Below are 19,935 nucleotides of genomic sequence, written 5' to 3' on the forward strand. Positions count from 1 at the left end.
ACACGTCGTGTCATCTGCTCTTCAGTCAGTTGATGCGGCACCCAGAGAGAACAAAGTTTCTTCACGTGCAAATGATCTTGCAGAATCGAACGAATTGCTGGTGCATTTAGGCCCAAAGTATCCTCTATCTGTTGGTAGGTCACTCGCCTGTTTTCGTCAAGCATTTTCCTCACAGCAGTAACGTTTTCCTCCGTAACTGACGTTCGTGGCCTTCCCGGCCTCTCAGAATCCTCCAGAGTGAAATTTTCCCTTTGGAATTCTCTATACCACCTGAATATCGTTGTACGATGTGGACAATCATCATCTAGTGCAAGAGTCATTTCTTCTAAGCACTGGTCTATGGTTAAACCATGCACGAAATTATACCGCAAAACTGTCCTTATCTCATTTCGTGACCACGATGCCATCGCAAGCACTTTACACTCTCACTACTAATGAATAACTGAGCCCATCGACTTGGTGCGGCGGCTACTATGCACGTATGAACATGTCTCAACATGCAGCAACAATCAGCTTCCTGTGATTCATTGTTGCGTCATATTGCAAAACTTTCCTAGTACCCTTTGTATGTTTAAAAAAACTAGGGATAAAATGGTAAAATTTTTTTGGTTATAAAATTAGCATTAGTAGAGGCATATGATGCAAAAAAGCAAGCTTATACAGCATTAGCCAAAAAAATCAAAACAAAATCCCATTTCACACAACCATTCATTCTAAACGTTTGTCCAGTTCTTCCTTGAATTAATTTAAGCTATCAACTTCCTATAAAATATTTAAGGACAAAGAAATCATGCTATGAGGTACAATGACTAACATATAGGTTAGTGCAAAAGCATCATATTAATAAATGCCACCTGCCAAAGTAGTATTAAATTGGCATTGTTTTAGTTATATCAGATATTGTGAATGCCTTCACAACGAGTTGCATGGTACTGCACTACCTCGAATAAGTAACACTTCACCAGAGAAAAGACTACTGTTACTTATTCTCAGTGGACTCGTTGTGAAGGCATTCACAATATGAGATATAACTAAAACGATGCCAATTTAATTAAATAATTTAACAACTTTGGTAGATGGCTACATTAAAATGATGCTTTTGCACTAACCTATATGCTATCAACTTCCACAATGACAGATGTAAGCTTGTTCTGACAATCAACCACCCGCCGGCTGAAGGCAAATTTCCAAATATCTATTCTACAACTTTCCGTCCTCAATTTGAATTTATGTCCCCTCAGGTTCGTAATCTGAGCAAGAGGCAGAATTCCATCAGCATTGAGCCTGCTCAACCCATTCAAGACCTTATGCACCTCAATCAGATCACCTTGCAGTTGCCTATTCTCCAGATGCTGCAATTTGCAGAATTTAAGCCTTTCTTGGTAAGAGCACCTCTTTGTTTCCCCTCACCAATCTTGCTGCCCTTCTCTCTGTACTCATTCTAGCAACTCTACATCCTTCCTAAAATGAGGTTTCCAGACCTGTATGCAGTACTCAAGGTGTGGCCTGACCACTTCCTTATACAAAGGAATAATCACCTCCTTCTCCCTACTAGCAAAATTCCTGTATATCATTGATAAGACCCCACTCTGACATCAGCCTGTCTGCACTGCTCAGAAAACATCATATCTGACTGCACAATTACAGCCAGGTCTTTTTCATTCTCTACCACCCTGAGCGTGGTACCACACAGTTGGTACGTTTCTCTGGGGGGTTACTTCTACCCAAATGCAGTACTTTGCATTTGTCAATGTTAAACTTAAGTTGCCACTATTCAGCCCACCTGCCTAACTTTTCTAGATCCTGTTGCAGTAGCATACTGTCATTAACAACTCTGCCAACCTTAGTATCAGTACATTAAGCCTGATATACCTTCATCAATATCATTGATAAATATACAAAACAACAATGGTCCAACACCGAACCCTGGGGAACTCCACTAATAACATTAGTTCACAAAGAGCAGTGTCCATTAATTACCACTCTGTCTCCACCCACTCAACCACCCTTTTTATCCATTGTAGTAATTTGCCCTTAATGTTATACTGCTCCAATTTGTATAGTAGTCTTCCACGTGCAACAGAATCAAAAGTTTTCCTGAAATCCAAGTATACGATATCAAAATTATTTTTAGCATCCAGTTCCCTTGTAACCACATCATATCCAATCAAACCGGTCAGACAAGACTTCCCATTTATCAAACTCATGCTGTTTCTGAATTATTAATGCAGTCTTGTCTAGATGATCCCGCAATGCTTCTTTAATCAGCGACTCCATTATTTTCCCAGGAACAGAAGTTAAACTAACAAGTGTGTAATTACTCGTGTTGCCCTTTGATCGCTCTTTGTGAATTGGGGTTACATTTGCACATCTCCAGTCCGTGGGGACCTCCCCCGAGTCCAAGGATGCCCTCATAATACAGCTAAAATGTTTGCTTACTTCCTTTGCCGCCTCCTTTAATATAACCGGATAGATTCCATCCACTCCAGGTGCCTTTCTTATATTTAACTTCAACAATTTCTCTTCCACTTTGCTCTCAGTTATTACAAAATCATTAAGATCCCCATTATATTAGAGTTTAATATGCTTCCGTCCTCCACTTCTTGACAGAATTCCCCATGTGTGAATGTAGTTGCAAAATATTTGTTCGGTTTGTCAGCTATCTGAGCAGGATCATCAACAGTCGAACCATCGATATCAATTATTGATATAAAGTGTTTCACTTATAAGGGCAGGTATCAAAGTTGTTGCCTGACACCCACATTACATTGAGGTTGCACTGTACTACCAAATGAAGTTTTACAACAATGGGCCCAACTGTATTATTTTTGAAAAATTAGAATATTCACTTATTTTAAAATGTAACTGAAACAGAAAAAAAAAAAAAAAAGAATCAAGATAAGTTTAGGAAACCACAATGAATTGTAATAATAAAAATCAGATATTACCTGTCTGCTAGTCCTCCTTCTGTCAAACCAGAAATGACGATTGGATCAAAGGAATCATCTGTACCTGATATAGTGATTCCCAAAGGTCCACCGTGCCTCACTAATTCAACAGTATACACTACAATGCCTCTACCGTCTGGCTCCTCTAAACATGAATTAAAAAAGGAATAACTGCTAATAATATTAATGATTGTATTCACTGATTAAAATAATTAATTGTAAACTCCTCTGGCCTAATGGCCTTGCCAGAATATAAAAAATAACATTTTAATTATGTTGCAAAAAAGAGAATAGTTATTATTATATCAATTTAAAATTAATTAAAATTTTGAAATAAAAATAACTTCACAATAACGAATCGTTTTAACATGGTTAAACTGAATAAAGATGGGAAATTACTTGAAAGTGTAAAACTGGCAGATACTAATGCATTAAAGTGACCATTATTATTATTATGGAATCTGAATGGTTAATATAGTCATCTTACTATTCCATTCTCTTGGGGAAATGGAACAGCACTGTCATTAATAAACAACAGAAGAATAACATAAACATAAATCTGCTAGAGAAATGGAAATTGGTAGATATATATAGAACAGGCAATCTTAGAATAAAATGAAAAACAAGGAAAACTACCAAAAGAAAATAAGGGATTTAATTACAGAAATAAAAATGGATTATCTTTCACAGAAAACCTGAGCTAACTGTGTGAGGTTTTCCCTGGAATTTTTTCATTCAACAAACAAGCCAGCCTTAAAAACAAATCTGCATAAATCACATATGATTCATAGTAAGAATTAACTTGGCACCTCCACAACAATCAAGATAAATTCTGTGAAAATTCATGAAGTACACACTTTTTTTTACATGTGAAAACAGAAACAACAGGGGTGAAGAAGAAAATGAAGGGGTGGGGGAAACACTACATAAGTTGCAATTTATAACAATGTAAAAAATTAAAATAAAAGGCAAATATTTAATTATACTGGAAATTATTTGAGGAAAAAAAATCACTATTTCTATACATGGTTAATTGTTTATGTTCACAAAAACCACCAAATGTAGTATCAAAGGACAGTCCTAGCTGAGTAGTCAGGCACAAGGGTTCATAAGTACATGTGCTTTGAGTGACTAGTGTTCAAGCCCATGACTGCTAAATATGGTGCTGTTTCTTGTATTCTCTCTATCTTTTGAACTTCTCTGACCATGTGGTCATTCTAGAGTATAAACAGAAAATTTATTTATTATTTGTAATGCTCATCTCATCAGAGGATGAACATTTGCTATACCTGTCCATTCTTAATAACTTACCAGAGTATTATTTGGAATACTCATAAAGAAAATTTGAAATAAATTGTAAAAGAATGACACTACAACTGAGAACATGGAGAAACCGTTCAGCTCAGGACTAGATTTATAGATGAAATTTTATAATCTGATAACAGTTTAATGTCTCAATACTGCTTTATGACTGGGTTTCAAAATCATAAGAGAATACTTTTTATCAAGTCAAGGTTACAAGAAAACCATCTACAGAAAACCAGAAACATAGGAAGAATTTTACATTAGATTATAATCAACCTCACAGCATGAAAGAAATTACTGTCAGATCCTAACCACCAAAATCTCTACTCAAGTTCTAAATTATTTTGAACCTTAACACCAACAACCTCATAAACAAGATCGTGAACAAATAAAAACTGCTGTAAAAACTGGAACAGTGTAGCATTAAGGGAAAGTTACTGGTCTGGAGATAGGGATAGCAGAGAGTGGTTATTAATGGACAGTGATCTTCATGGAATAATGTTATTAGTGGAGTTCCCCAGGATTCAGAGCTGGGTCCAATGTTTGATTTCTATACTTATTAATGATACTGATGAAATACATTGGGCTTAATGTTTAAGTTTGCATATGAAACAAAGTTTGGTAGGGTGGTTAATGACAGTAATCAGGGTAAGCCACTATGACAAAATCTAAAAAGATTATGCAGATCGGCTGAGAAATGGCAGTTGAAGTTTAATATTGACAAATGCAAGGTACTGAATGTGGGGAGCAGTAATAATCCTAGATTAACCATACCATCTGGTGCTACACTGAGAGTAGTAGAAAATGAAAGAGACCTAGGGATAAATGGGCAGTTGGATATGAAGTTTTCTAAGAAATGCAGACAAGCTGCTGGGCCAGCTCATGGGGTTTTGTCTATGATATACAGGAACTTTGCTAGCAGGGATAAGCAGGTGATTATCCCATTGTATAAGTAAATGGTTAGGTTGCATCTTGAGTACTGCATACAAGTCTGGAGGCCACATTTTAGGATGATGCAGATCTGCTGGTGAAGAGACAGACGAGATTGGTGAAGGGAATGTTAGGGGTGGTCTCACCAAGACAAACTTCAGTTCTGCAAATTGCAGTGTCTGGAGGCTAGGCACCTGCGAGATGATCTGATTGCAGTGTTTTAGGCTTTGAATGGATTGAGCAAGCTCAGTGCTGATGATATTCTTCCTCTCGCTCAGAATACACACGAGGGGGCAGGGGCATAAATTCAAACAGAGAAATGATGGTCACAGAACAGATGTGCAAAGGTTTAGTTTCAGCCAGTGGGTAGTTTATTGCTGGAACAAATTTCCATCTGTTGTTGTGGAGCAGACAGTTTGAATAAATTTAAGGAAGAACTAGACAAATTATTGAAAGGGATTTGATGTGGGAGGTTTTTTTTTTTTTTTTTTGGCTGATGCTTTATAAACTTGCATTTTTTGTATCATATTTCAGTACTAACAATAACCTGAATGACACTTTCACTAATAACATTAATAGAAGTTGAACAGAAATGTCTGAGGATGATTTTTAATTGACCTTTCTCACTTATTATATGTATTAATTGTTATTCCAATGGTGTGCATACTAATGTTGCCATTAGCAACCTTAATGGTAACCACAGCATGTGAAACAGAGATGCAATCAGTATTCTTAGGTCCTCTGTTACCTTGGTTAGAATTTACTTTTGTTAACAAACTCAATGTTCATAAAAGATATTAAATTTTAATATTCTGACCTACTCCATGCTATTCACACTGCATAAAGATCTCTTTAATTTCTGGATGAAAATAAAATTTAAAAATTTTTTATTTGTTGATTTAAATATGACCAGTGTCCTGATTTCTGTGATGCAGCTGTCTCTAACGTCTAAAAAAAAAAAAAAAAAGGGAGGGGGGGATGTAAATTTTGTGTCAATAGATATATTCTAAATTTGGTGCTGTACAGTATATTCCAACTTACCAGAAAAAGTTTCATCTTTCCGTATTCTCAGTTTCACAACATCATCACAACACTGCAAAATCTGAGCAGCATCTTCAACAGAACAGTTATCCATGCGTACAGAATCAATTGCTAATAATCTGTCACCCGGATGAAGAGTGCCTGTCCTATGTGCCACACTACCAGTCCTAACATTTGAGATTAATAATGGATCACCTGGCTTACGATTTTTAGGAGCTAAAATTAAAGAGAAGTTCTCAAAAAGGAATTCTGAAATTGTATATTTTTATTTCTAAATTATTTTATATCTTATTTCTAAAGAAAAGTTTTGTATGAAAACAGAACTTGCCTACTCAAGTTTCTTCAAGTTTATGCAAAAGTAAAAATAAAACAACCATGCAAAAATAGAAGAAACAAGAAAGACAGCGCAGAGAAAAAGTTAAAATTTAAAGGTTTAAATAAAAAAATTTATTTATTTATCAGCTATCTCAATCAACACACTAGTAAAAGAATTATAAAAATTACAGAGAATTATGATGTTTTATTAGCCTGTTATGCAACTAAACAAAGAGAAAAACAAATGAAAAAAGGATAAATTAAACAAATACTACTAGCAAGGCATTACAAAAAATGTGTAAAACTATATCTGCTTTATCTTGTGAATGACAACTTTTTTAATGTCCATAAATTCGGTAAATTAAAACAGTTTATTGGAATGTATGACAGCCAACCCAATAATGATACAGATGGCATTTTAGAAAAACTTTTCCTCTGAGCTCTGTGTATTAGTAATGACTGTTCATTGAATTTGAGGCATGCACAGGATTTCTCATCTGAACACTCAGCTTGAGGTATAGGCTACTAAAACAAAGTTTACTGTTGGAAGCTTGGATAATAAATTTAGTATGAGGGCTAACCACATTTAAAAAAAAAAATTGTATTTCTATTAGGATTTACACTAGAATTTATCATATGATGGTAAAAGTTGATTTGCAAAAAGAGAGGGTTATATACACAGTGTGTGTTGTTTGGTTTTTAGGAGCATTAGCAACTAAGGCCATATTGCTCCGGGATATGCGGTGGTCATTCCCTGACCTTTCCGCATCCTCCATATTTGGTGGTGATGGGCTCGAACCCCGGTCTAATCAAGAAGCGTGTGCTATGTATATACACAGTCATTAATACTGAATTTGAATTTTTTCCCCTTAAATTTTGGTTATGGATGCTAAATATGGAGGCAGATGGATTCACATTTACCAAAATTAAGAATATACCATTTAGGAAGAATAGCATAGAATAGAACAGAACGATGTATGGAATCTCATTCATTTACTCAAAAATTTTTAATAAGACTTGTGGAACCTGACAGATTATAAATAAATCAGCAGTTTTGTTTGCTAACTGGTTTCAGGAACATCTGTAATGATTTAATATACTACTTCAGGGGAGGGGGACATACGCTTATCTTCTAAAACTTACATTTAATAGTAATTCCGAGACTAGTAGCCCTTTTCATTAACTTTACCATAAAAGTACCACTGCTAGGTACTACAGATTCCGCCACATCAAACTCAATTTCTAATACTGCTCGAGGATAAGACTGCTGAATTAACTGCATAACTTGCTCCACTGTCAAACCTTCAGTACTCTGACCATTCACTGCCAACACTCTATCTCCAACCTGAATAACACCTGTCCTAAAATGAAAAACAGACATTTGACTACACTACACACCAAGAACAATTGAATTTCTTCATAATTCTTTAAAATTAAGAATTCTATACTAAAAGCATATTTCTACTATGCACATGTTAAATTATTACTTTGATAATTGTTAGGTTGTTGCTCTTTTGGTGTTTTTTGTGACAGTGCAACAGCAAGATTATAATCGCTTAAGAAAAAAAAATCTGTGGACTCTTGCTTTATTCTTATCCTGATTATACCCAACATTTTTTTTGGAAAAACAATGGTTTAGATAAAAGGGCAAGAGTTCAGGGTGGAATTTTGAATAAGAGATTTCATTACTATGATTATAATTTCAGTGATAATCTGAGAAATATTATAATTAGGAGATTTTAAACAACAAATCAGAGAAAAGATGAATAGAAATCACATGGATCCTCTTATTTAGCATTGCTATAATGCCAAATGACATGAAAATGAGAACAGCTATGAGACAGAGAGGTGCCACTGAAGAAAAGACTAGCACAATGTTGTGATGTGAGGTATCCAGAGGACTGATAATCTTGTGCACTTGGAGAGGTTTCGCAAGGAAAAAATCAAGAGTATTAAGTGTGCAAAATCTATCTACTTGATTACCAGAATTATCTGGTAATCAAGTAGGTAGATGAATAAGTTGTGGAAGGTCATTGGTAATAGAGTAACAACAAAAACCTTGTATATCTACCAAATTACAAGGAGTGTTATATTATTTTGTTATTTTTTGGTTTTTAGGAGCATTAGCAACTAAGGCCATATTGCTCCGGGATATGCGGTGGTCATTCCCTGATCTTTCCGCATCCTCCGTATTTGGTGGTGACGGGCTCGAACCCCGGTCTAATCAAGAAGCGTGTGCTACGTACTGCTGTTCCTTCCCACCTGGCTACGGAGGCGCCAACACACATACAAGGAGTGTATGGTGAAAACTGAAGTCAGGTTTGCTTCATGGTATGTATGCATACATTTTTCATGTGTAGGCTCTGGAGAGCATACCTATGGGCGCCTCCGTAGCCAGGTGGGAAGAAGCAGCAGTGCGTAACGCACGCTTCTTGATTAGACCGGGGTTCGATCCCGTCACCACCAAATACGGGAATGCGGAAAGATCAGGGAATGATCACAGCATATTCCCGGAGCAATATGGCCTTAGTTGCTAATGCTCCTAAAAACCAAATAACAAACAACAACAAGCATACCTATGTAGATATACGCTTAGAAGATGGCTTCAAACAATATATATTCCTTTAATGTATGAACTGTCTTGAAATATTTCTAATACATGTTGCCATCAGTTATCTGTGTCCAACTAACTGTAAACACAGTTCATAACAGATGGCAGCACAAAAATAGCTTAGAAATGTGGAAAAAATTGCATCTGTTGATATCAGTTGTACTATCTGGGCTTACAGAAGTCAAAATTGAAGAATTTATGTTATTCAGATCAAGAATTTGACAAAACCAAATCAGGTAATATATATTTATTCTGATTTGATTTTTGACTGTAATTTTACTTTAGTGTTGGGCAATAAAGTCAAAATAAGAATGTTAATATTTTAATGAGTTTTATATGCAAAGTTTCCATTTTTTACAAAATTAAATTCACCAAGGAAAAACTGTGACTATGGATAGTTCAACTTTAACTCTACTGCATCCTTTTACTTCCACTCTTTTCAACAATATATTTTTATGCATATTTCTTAAAAATTGCAGCTACAGAATTCATATCCCATATTAAAAAGTTTCTTCTCTATTCCAACAACCATAAATTCATCTCTAGCACTAGAGTAACTCAGATTCAACAAACTTCTGTGTATGGTAGAAGAATCATAATAATATTAAAATCCATCACACTACAAAACTTTCCCATTACTTAACTGGAATGGGATACCTTCTATCTATGATGCACCTTTTCCATGTTTTAGTCATTTAAATAGAGATGATATTCAGGATTTTTATTAATTAATTAAGGAATTAAGTAAAGAACTTACATAAAAAAATAGCTGCTTAACTGGTTTTAAAACTTTCAAGAATTCATCACCTAATTAAAGCAAATATGTTCAGTAAGTTTTACGTGTAGGTTAAGACATAAAAAAAAGTTTCTTTCATATATACTGAATTGACTTTGCATTAGTAACACTTACCTAATACATCGTAGTACCACCTTTTGCCCTTAATACAGCCTGTACACATCTTGGCATGGTCTCTGCAAGGTGTTGCAGGGTGCTCTGTGGTAGTTATTTTTTTATTATTATTTTTTTTTTTAGGAGCATTAGCAACTAAGGCCATATTGCTCCGGGGATATGCGGTGGTCATTTCCAGACCAGGTGGTCACAGGCCTGAACCCCGGTCTAATCAAGAAGCGTATGCCACGCACTGCTGTTCCTGCCCACCTGGCTACAGAGGTGCCCCTGTGGTAGTGCTACCCATGCAATGTACACTGTGTCCAGTAATGTCCACACATTGTCAGATGGATAATCACACCATCACAGCATGAATGTCCTTTTTCCAGAAAGTCCCAAACACGCTCAAGTGAGTTGAATGCCAATGAGAGGACAGAATTCATTGTCATGTTCCTGAAACCAGTTAGCAACCTGTCAGGTCTTGTGGCATGGCATGTTGTCTTGTTGATAGACACCAGAGTTGTCTGCATAGACTGTCATCATGAAGGGATGTACTTGGTCAACAACAACAGAAACGTAGGCATTCCCAATAAGCCATTTAACAGTGATCAGAAGACCCAAGGCATGCCATGAAAACAGCCCATAAACCATAACATCACTGCTGTTGTTGTTGTTGGTATTGGGTTTAACAATACAAGGGCCACTGAAGCCAAATTGGATCTGTTCATAATTTATTTACAGGCAACATATTGTTACAGATGTTAAATTATATGCTCCTGTACAGGCCAATATATTTTGAATACATCAAAAGTTCTTCTATATTTGTTTCATTTCCTATGAAGTGAGATAAATCATGTGAGATGTTCAACACAGAGAGTGACTGAAAAGGGTTTGACCAGATGGTTGAATATAAGAGTCAATCAACCAGAAAATGACGGACTGTAAATTGTTTGTGACAGGGTGAGCACTGAAGTGGGTTTTCTTCCAGTAACGGATAGAGATGAGCCATACCACCACTGCCAAACACCAACAGAACATTCAGGTGCCATGGCGTCATGCTGCTTCATTGCTTCAATAGTTGCAATCGGGATTCATCAAACCAGGTGGTAGATTTACACATGTTAGTGGTCCACTGTTGGTGCTGACGGGCACAAGCAAGGTACAGTTGGCTGCCATAGCCTATATGAACTAATGTCCAGCACATAAGCAGAGTTGTGGGACACCACTAGTGCCCCCTGACCTAAACACTATGTACACTAGTTCATAGGGATGCAAGTTAGAGGAAATCCCCCAGTGCCACTTGACAGAATACACAAAAGACAAAGTACATACGAATATTTGCCTTGCTATTGCTCAATTATGCTAAGTCGTTGCTGTGTTAAGAGACAAGACACACAATGTTCACTATAGGGTCGACTACACAAGACCTTTGGCTTGTTGTTCAACTACTGTTAAGCCTGTCACAATAGACTCATGACACCACAGAACAAGGAGTACTCAACCATGTTGGCTGTTATTGAGATGCTGGCACCTGCACATCCTGACCCCACAATCATTCCGCATTTGAAGTCAGAAAGATCTCAATGCCAACCCATTCTTCCTCACAAACACTGACAAACTAACTGCCACATGTGAGAACTTGTATCAGCTGTTCCAAACTTTGTGACTTCACCAGCATCACAGACTAAATATTTCTAATTAGATGTATATAAAGTCCTTTCCTACATGAGGGGTGCATGAGCAAGTGTTGCTAATGCAAGATCAACTCAGAGTGTGTGTGTGTGTGTGTTTATATATATAAATATACGAGGTAGTCCTTAAGTAAGGAAACATGTTTGACCATAAATAGCCCTTTTAAATATATATTTTAAATTAATGCTAGCAAATAAAAAGGGCATACACAAACTTTAAAAAAAATAAAAAAGTTACACCATCTGTTCAGTATGGCCATCATTTTGTTCTTTTAAAAACTGTAGTCTTTTGAGCACAGAGCAACAGCTAACAAGACAAAATTCCCCAGAAATATTCTTAAATTTTCAAAACTATTAACTGCTGAAGCTCCAAAAGAGACCTGTGCTTATTACTAAATAATTTATCCTTTAAGAATCATCAAAAAAAAGTAACCATAGAATATTAAATCTGGGGAGTGCATTGGCCATTCAATGGAACCCTGCCATCCAATCCACTGACCAGGAACTTTTTGTCTAAGAATTTGTGAAAAATATTTGCATAGTTAGCTGGTGCTCCATTCTGCATAAAAAACTGTGCTGAAAATTGATTTTGAACTGCATTAATTGAGTGATTTTGTCTTTTAGCAGTCTCAGTTAGCTCTCTGCTGTCACAGTTCCCTCAAAGAAAAGGGTCTGAGAATGCCACCTCTCCAAATTCCAACATTTCTGGCTTGACAGTCCAGACTGTCAAGGAGTGTTTAAATCCTTTTAAAAGAATAAATGGAAATGTTAAGAGAGTAATAAACACAGTTATGGGAATTAATAGTTCCATTTAGTTTAAATGTAGCTTCATTAGTCCACAAAACATTGTTAACGATACCTGGGTTTGTATAACACTAAGGTCAAAAACTGTTCGGCAAATTCCAATCTTCTGTCTGGGTTGTCTCATTCAAACTTTATAGCAACATGGGATGATAAACCTTTATTTAAATTCCTTTATGATTTTATTTAAGCTTATTTTAAGTTCCAAACTTTGCTTTTTTTTAGATTTTTTTTCAGATGTCTCTCAATATCCTCTCTTACAAATGCAAAGTACTGCATATGGGTAGAAGTAACCCCAGAGAAATGTACCAACTGTGTGGTACTACACTTAATGTGGTAGAAAATGAAAAAGACCTGGGAGTAATTGTGCAGTCAGATATGAAGTTTTCTGAGCAATGCAGACAGGCTGCAAGCAAGGGCAGGTCATGGGGTTTTGTCAATGATAAATAGGAATTTTGCTAGCAGGGAAAAGGAGGTGATTGTCCCTCTGTATAAGGCAATGGTCAGGCCACGCCTTGAGTACTGCGTACAGGTCTGGAGGCCTCATTTTAGGAAGGATGTAGATTTTCTTGAGTGTACAGAGAAGGGCAACAAGATTGGTGAGGGGAATGAAGGGATCCTCTTACCAAGAGAGGCTTAAGTTCTGCAAATTGCAGCAGCTGGAGACTAGGCACCTGCCCAGTGATCTGATTGAGGTGTATAAGGCCTTGAATGGGTTGAGCATGCTGAATTCTGATGGGATCCTTCCACTTGTTCAGATTACGAACCTAAGGGGGCATAAATTCAAATTAAGAAAAGACAGATGTAGAATAGATGTGCGGAAATTTGCCTTTAGCCAGTGGGTGGTTAATTGCTGGAACAAACTTCCATCTGTCGTTGTGGAAGTTGATTGGTTAAATAAATTTAAAGAGGAACTGGACAGGCATTTGGAGGGAATGGTGTGATTTTTTTTTTTTTTTGGCTGATGCTGCATAAGCTCATACACTTGCTTTCTTGCATCACATGCCACTACTACTACAAGTTCCAAATTGGCATGTCTTTAAGATACAAGATCTACCAGTGTTTTAGTAGATTGTGCACTGCTCCCACTTCAAACTTCTTCACAATTTGCTTTATGTTTTTTATTATTGATGATTTATGTCTAAAAAAAATGTCTTGAACTGGCATGCATCTTCTGTAGCAGTTTTATAATTTTTATGCTGCTTTACAATTTTAATCCTTTCCTTCAACGTAAAGCTCATGGTACTTTTCCTAGGTTCATATTGTTCTGAAACAATAAAAAAAAGATTATAAACTATTTTTCAAATAACTTATAGATAAGTTATTTTTACATCAGCAGTTATTCAAAACAGTTTTAGTTTCCTTACTTATGGACCTTCCTGTATATCTGGTAGAGATAAAAATAAAAATTTTACTTTTCTGCAGGTCCTCCAGGAGTAACACTACTAATAATTGGTGGGAAATTCATTAATTCTGTGGTAAACGTTGTTCCCTGAAGGACAAAGCCAAACCCTCGATGGTCAGCTGAAACTGTAACTTCTGTTATTTCAGAATGACAAACATTAGTACTTGTGGAAGAAGCTGAAATAAGTCCAGAAAAGAGGGAAACTACAAAGAGAAAATTAAGAAAAACACAATGAAAAATTAACATATAGCATGGTATTAGGGGAAAGCAAATTAAATATTTCTAATTAGATGTATATAAAGCATTTTATTCTAATTTGCAGTGAAATTATTCCCATTATAACTAATAAGTAGTAGGAATAATTTTTAACAAATCTAAAGATTTTTTTCAAACTTGAGACCTTGAGTGTTTTATGGCTACATTCTTTTGGAGATAGTAGCAAAGGACAACCAACTGGGAAATGCGATCATTACTTGAAAGTCTAAAATGCTGATGGAAATGATATTCATTTCCATCAGCTTTAATGCCCTTAATGAATTATAGCGAAAGCTTAATTCATCCAGTACTTACCTCTTGATCTGTATTTATAACTTTTTGAAGTTCATAAGACGGTAAAAGTGAAAGGTCTAAAATTACATTAATAATTAGTAATTAAGATTATGCTCAGAGGAAGAAGTGCACCTCTTTTTTCTCTGGTTGTCATCCATAAATCACTGTGTAAATGAGAAGAACTAAAACCACTGGGTTAGGAGCCAAGAGACTAAATGAAAGATTTTCAGTATATTCATCATCAGTTGGCTAAGTAGTTCAGTGTAAAGGTAAGACATATATAGTAATTCTAGCTACAGAAAAATATATACAGGGTGTTTCAAAACAGCACAGAATTTCCTATAAACATAAAGTCTTCATTTCTGAGCTATTAAACATTAATGATAAATTACAAAACTGTGTAAAAAGGCAAAATATTTTTATGTTCAAATTTATATCACAAAAATATAACTGTAAAACAGGCTTTATACAGTAGTATGAAACATATATACCAACAAAGACACAAATAGTGATGCTCCACTACACGAATCATAACAATTACTCAGTTGTAAGTAACCAGCATGACACAGTACATATTAGCAGTATAAAACATGTCTGTTACTTGAGTTTCACGTTCCACAATGAATTCCACATTGTTTACAGAAAGGCATTTGTTAAACTGATATTATGGAAAACACTACAAATTGGTTTATTTTTGCCAAACTAAAAAAAAAAAAAAAGTAAAGTGCAGCCATTATCAACCCACTGCAGGATGGAAGCCTCCTCAACAATTCATGATGAGGGAAATGGACCATAATCTGCCACGCTGGTCCAGTGCAGGTTGGCAGATCGACCGTATTCAGCAGTCAGGGGCTTGAACCCCGGTCTACTCAAAGAGCGTGTGCTACTGCACTCCCGCTCCTGACCACTTGGCTACGGAGGCCTTTAATATGAGTTTAATTTATGGTGCGGTTCATAAGAATTCCACAGCTATTTTTCAAAGAAACACAAAAAATTAACTCGATGTTTTACCAAATCATATTTGCTGTTGTGGAAAAGACAACTTAAAGAAACAGGTACATTGAAACCACTATGGGTAAATGCTGGTAAAGGGAGAGTTCAACAAACTGCGAATGTTAAGAGCAAATACTTCATGCTGTACAAGTGTCTCCTATCACAAGTACTAGAAGGCTATCAACTTGCATAAATGTTTCATCAGGAAGTGTATAGAGGACATTATACAAACAGCAATCATAACCATTTTACAAGTACATCTGTACAAGAATCGTTAGCATGCAATATGAATAAATTCAGAAATGTCTGCCAGTGGCTCATTTTGCAATGTACACTGATATTACTGGCATCGCCCCCTTAAAACTGCAACTGTGCAAATAATGTATGAATATGGCAATATTTCTTACAGATTGCATCAGATAAGTATTATTATGTCATCACCTACATGCGTAGGTGATGACATAATAATACTGCATCAGCTGTTACTTTCAGCTATATAAGCATGCTTTGTAAGAGTTGCAGTCTTTCCTTGCTTGTGTTAGGATGGCAAGTTACGTGCAGTTAACACCACGAAGAAAGAGTGCTACTGTTGCTTTACATGAGGAAGGATGTTCTTCCCATCATATTGCTTATAGAGTGTCTTGTAATCAGCCGACAGTGAGTAGATTGCTTTCCAAACTCAAGAATACTGGTTCTGCTGATAGGAACCGGACGCAAACGAGTCTCTACGCCAAAACAGGACCGCGTTTTGAAGTGATTATGACTTAAAAACCGTAAAGCTTCTTCATCTGAGCTGAAAAGAGAATGGGAAGAACACACAGGAGTGGTAGCAAGTGAAGTAACAGTCAGAAGACGCCTCTTCAAAAATGGACTTGTAGCCCGTCGTCCTAAGAAGAAGCCCCTCCTCACACAAAAAAATTAAAAATGCCCGATTAATTTGGTGTAAGGAGCATTTCAAATGGACCCCTGAACAGCGGAAGTGTCAATTATTTTCTCAGACGAGAAGAAATTCAACCTGCATGGCTTTGATAGGAGACAAACGATTTGCCGTAGACGTGGTGGGCCGACCGGGCTAGCCAGGTGGGTAAAGTGCCTGCCTGGCAACCCAAAGGTTGCGGGTTCGAATCCCACCTGGGGCTTGGATCGGAGTAAAATGCAAAAACTTTGGGAGGTGCATTATGGCCACAGAAGCTGATGCACCAACAACAACAACAACAAAAAAAAAAAAGACTTGGTGAAGAATGCCATCCAGACTGTATGGTGTCTAAGTGAATTTCCTACAAGCCAAATGATATGGGAGTGCATTTCATATCACGGAGTAGATCACCTGTAGTTTATAAAAGGTTCCGTAAATGCCAGTAGATACCTGGCTATATTGGAAGGCAAATTGATGGCAACCATTAGAGACCATTTCAACCTGCCAAGTAACTGCATCTTTCAGGAAGACTCTGCTCCTTGCCATCAGGCAAAACGTGTAAATAGGTACTTCTGTAGTTACTTTAGCTTCATTTCTGCATTAGAAGTTCAACAGTAATGTGCTTACATTGGTTACAAGTGAAAAAATGGTTGGAAGAACAGTCCGTTACAACTGTTAGCTGGCCAAGAAACAGCCCAGACCTGAATCCTATAGAGAACTGTTGGCATCGTGTGGAATCTGCAGTTGCCAGAAAGAAACTTTCACAAAGTGAACTTCAGGAAGCCATAATTCGTGTTTGGAACCACAAACTATCAGTTGATTATCTTCAGAAATTGATCTTGTCAATGCCTTGACGGTGTACTGCTGTCATTAGGGCCAGGGGCGGTTCAACTAAATATTAGTTTACACCTGGTGAACTTTTCATTTTGTTTTCCATTTAAAATGATAAACTGAAGCAAATTGGGGGCTTCTGATAACATTTCAGCCATAATTGTCGTGTTTACAAAATTGTTGTATAAAGGTTGCAAATGCTCATTTTGGAATATTTTGAGAGTACCTTTCAAATATTACTTAGCTTTGCCTTAACTATTAATAAATATCCTTTGTTTATATTTCTATTTGTGATGCTAGTCATTAATCTAACATACCATTGTGAAAAAGGGTTAGAAATGTGAAATTCCTAGGTGATGCACTCTCTCTGAACACTAGTGTATATGTGATCATCAAAATCAGGTTTTAAAAGAAATGGAATTTTTAATTAAGCCTCAAAACACTCATATCTGTGCTGAATAAAACCCAGTAACAAATGGCAATACTCATTATCAACATACTTTTTCCTGTAATGTCTGGTGTAGTGTTCTTGAACACAATCATATTGAACCTCATTTCTTATTTCATTGAACCTCATAATTGTGGATCAAAATGTGGGAACTACTGGATGACATACCCCCTTGAAATTCAGCAGATGATGTGGTTCATGCACCATTCTCTTTTTCCACTGGTGTTTCTGACTTTTTAAATATAACACAATAGCTGATAGATTGGTCAGATCTATCCTGTACAATGGCCACCACGATTACCAGCCATCACACACTTAGATTACATTGTGTGAGGTCACATGAAATCCATGGTTTATTTTACACAATAACTGAGAATGGAATTTTGGAACTGAACTGAACAAAATGAAGGTCAATTTGAATAGCTGCTTTAGATGTTTACCTTTTAGAGGGATATTTTATTTCTTGCTATGTTATTGAAAACTCAGACATGTTTATTGGAACATTTTTATTTTTAGCTGTAGAATATGCTCCTATATTTGTTCCATGTAATTCTGAAACACCCTGTATATATGGATATGAGTGACAATCTTCAGTGCTGTTAAATACTAATTAATTTTTTTTTTTTTTTTTTTGATCATAGAGCAATAAACAGAAAATTGTATCAACTCAGATACAGATAGTGTAACTGTAGAGAGATTGAAATTCCTCTGCCATTCCAGGATCATTGTATTAAAACACCACTGGAACCATTTTCTGTTTAACAAAATGGTCCCAGCTTTTTCTGTTTAACTGATACCTATTTTGAGTTCGTCAAATAAATCAACTAAGTTGGTTTACAGAGGAACTTGAAATCTGTATCAGTTTCATTGAGGAAAATTATCGTATAGCATTACTAGAAAACTGAGAATTTGTATTTTTATTAACTTTGCATATAATATGTTTAAACATGAGAAAACAAAATAAGTTTATTTTGTTTAAATAAACTTACAATAAAATAAATAATATTATCATGTTAAATGGCAATTTAAAAGCCAAATAATATTGTCATGTTAAATGACAATGCCATTTTTAATTTACACTTATTTTAACCTGGGTTGTGATTTTGCTAAAAACTGTGGTTTCCAATTTCCCAGCTGTTGGTGAGAATATTAATTTAGCATTTTCAGAAGCTAAATGGTCTTTTGAATGGTCTTTCTATTGTCCAACTTCAAACTCACAGAACCAACTTTTCTTCTTCCTCATTTATTTCAACTTCCATTTTCCGAAACAATATCCCTTCACAAATATTTCCTGAAAATTACAGTCTATAGAAATTCAAGTCTAATGTCAATGTCAACAAGTGTCTTCTCTCATCTTCTCAACCTTCAACCCACACATGGTACTAAGTACTATAGTTTTAATACCTTTCGTGTTCGAAGTTTTCACAAAAATAAATAAATAATAATAAAATGCAATCTACTTCCCCATATTATTTTTAATTCGTGTTATTTCAATTCAGAAATAAATATAGTATTTGTTTTCTTCTATTAATATGGTTACTCAAGCATATGAACTTTAGCTCTGGTAACTCAATTAGCATTAGTAGAGGAACATGATGCAAGAAAGCAAGTTTATGCAGCATCAGCCAAAAATAAATAAATAAAAAAACCTTTCCCATTTCACCCATCCATTCGTTCCAAATGTTTGTCTAGTTCTTCCTTGAATTTATTTAAGCTATCAACTTCCACAACGACAGATGGAAGTTTGTTCCAGCAATCAACTACCCATTGGCTAAAGCCAAATTTCCACACATCTATTCAACAACTGTCTTTCCTCAATTTCAGTTTATGCCCCCACAGATTTGTAATCTGAGTGAGAGGAAGAATCCTATCAGCATTGAGCCTGCTCAATCCATTCAAGGCCTTATACACCTCAAGCAGATCGACTCGCAGGTGCCTAGTCTCCAGATGCTGCAATTTGCAGAACTTAAACCTTTCTTCATAAGAGCACCCCTTTGTTACTCTCACCAGTCTTGTTGCCCTTCTCTGTACTTGTTCTAGCCTTCATAAAATGTGGCTTCCAGGCCTGTATGCATACTCAAGGTGTGGCCTGACCACTGCCTTATACAAGGGAATAATCACCTCTTCAATGATTGATTGAATCACCACCTTAATGATTCACTTGGATAAAGCAAAATGAAAATGAGAATGTACTTTTTCTGTCTTGTAATAAAAATGATCCAAATGTTAGTATATATCAATTATCCATGTGCCCCTACTTGG

At 36.0% G+C, this 19,935-nt stretch overlaps 1 protein-coding gene across 1 annotated transcript in view; it reads right to left on the reverse strand.

Moving 5' to 3' along the window:
* Nucleotides 1-19,935, reverse strand: part of LOC150088825 (glutamate receptor-interacting protein 1-like) — a 111,449-nt gene that overhangs the window by 33,293 nt on the left and 58,221 nt on the right. Inside the window, exons 11-14 of the mRNA XM_090370926.1 lie at nt 13,947-14,139; nt 7,683-7,900; nt 6,225-6,440; nt 2,949-3,093 (exon numbers count right to left, since the gene is read on the reverse strand). Coding sequence (XP_090227052.1) covers nt 2,949-3,093; nt 6,225-6,440; nt 7,683-7,900; nt 13,947-14,139 — 772 coding nt within the window. The remainder of the gene's footprint in view (nt 1-2,948; nt 3,094-6,224; nt 6,441-7,682; nt 7,901-13,946; nt 14,140-19,935) is intronic.

Source organism: Mastigoproctus giganteus, chromosome 3, assembly GCF_048544385.1.
Source record: "Mastigoproctus giganteus isolate SK-2022 chromosome 3, ASM4854438v1, whole genome shotgun sequence".
In the NCBI taxonomy this organism is placed as follows: Eukaryota; Metazoa; Arthropoda; class Arachnida; order Uropygi; family Thelyphonidae; genus Mastigoproctus; species Mastigoproctus giganteus.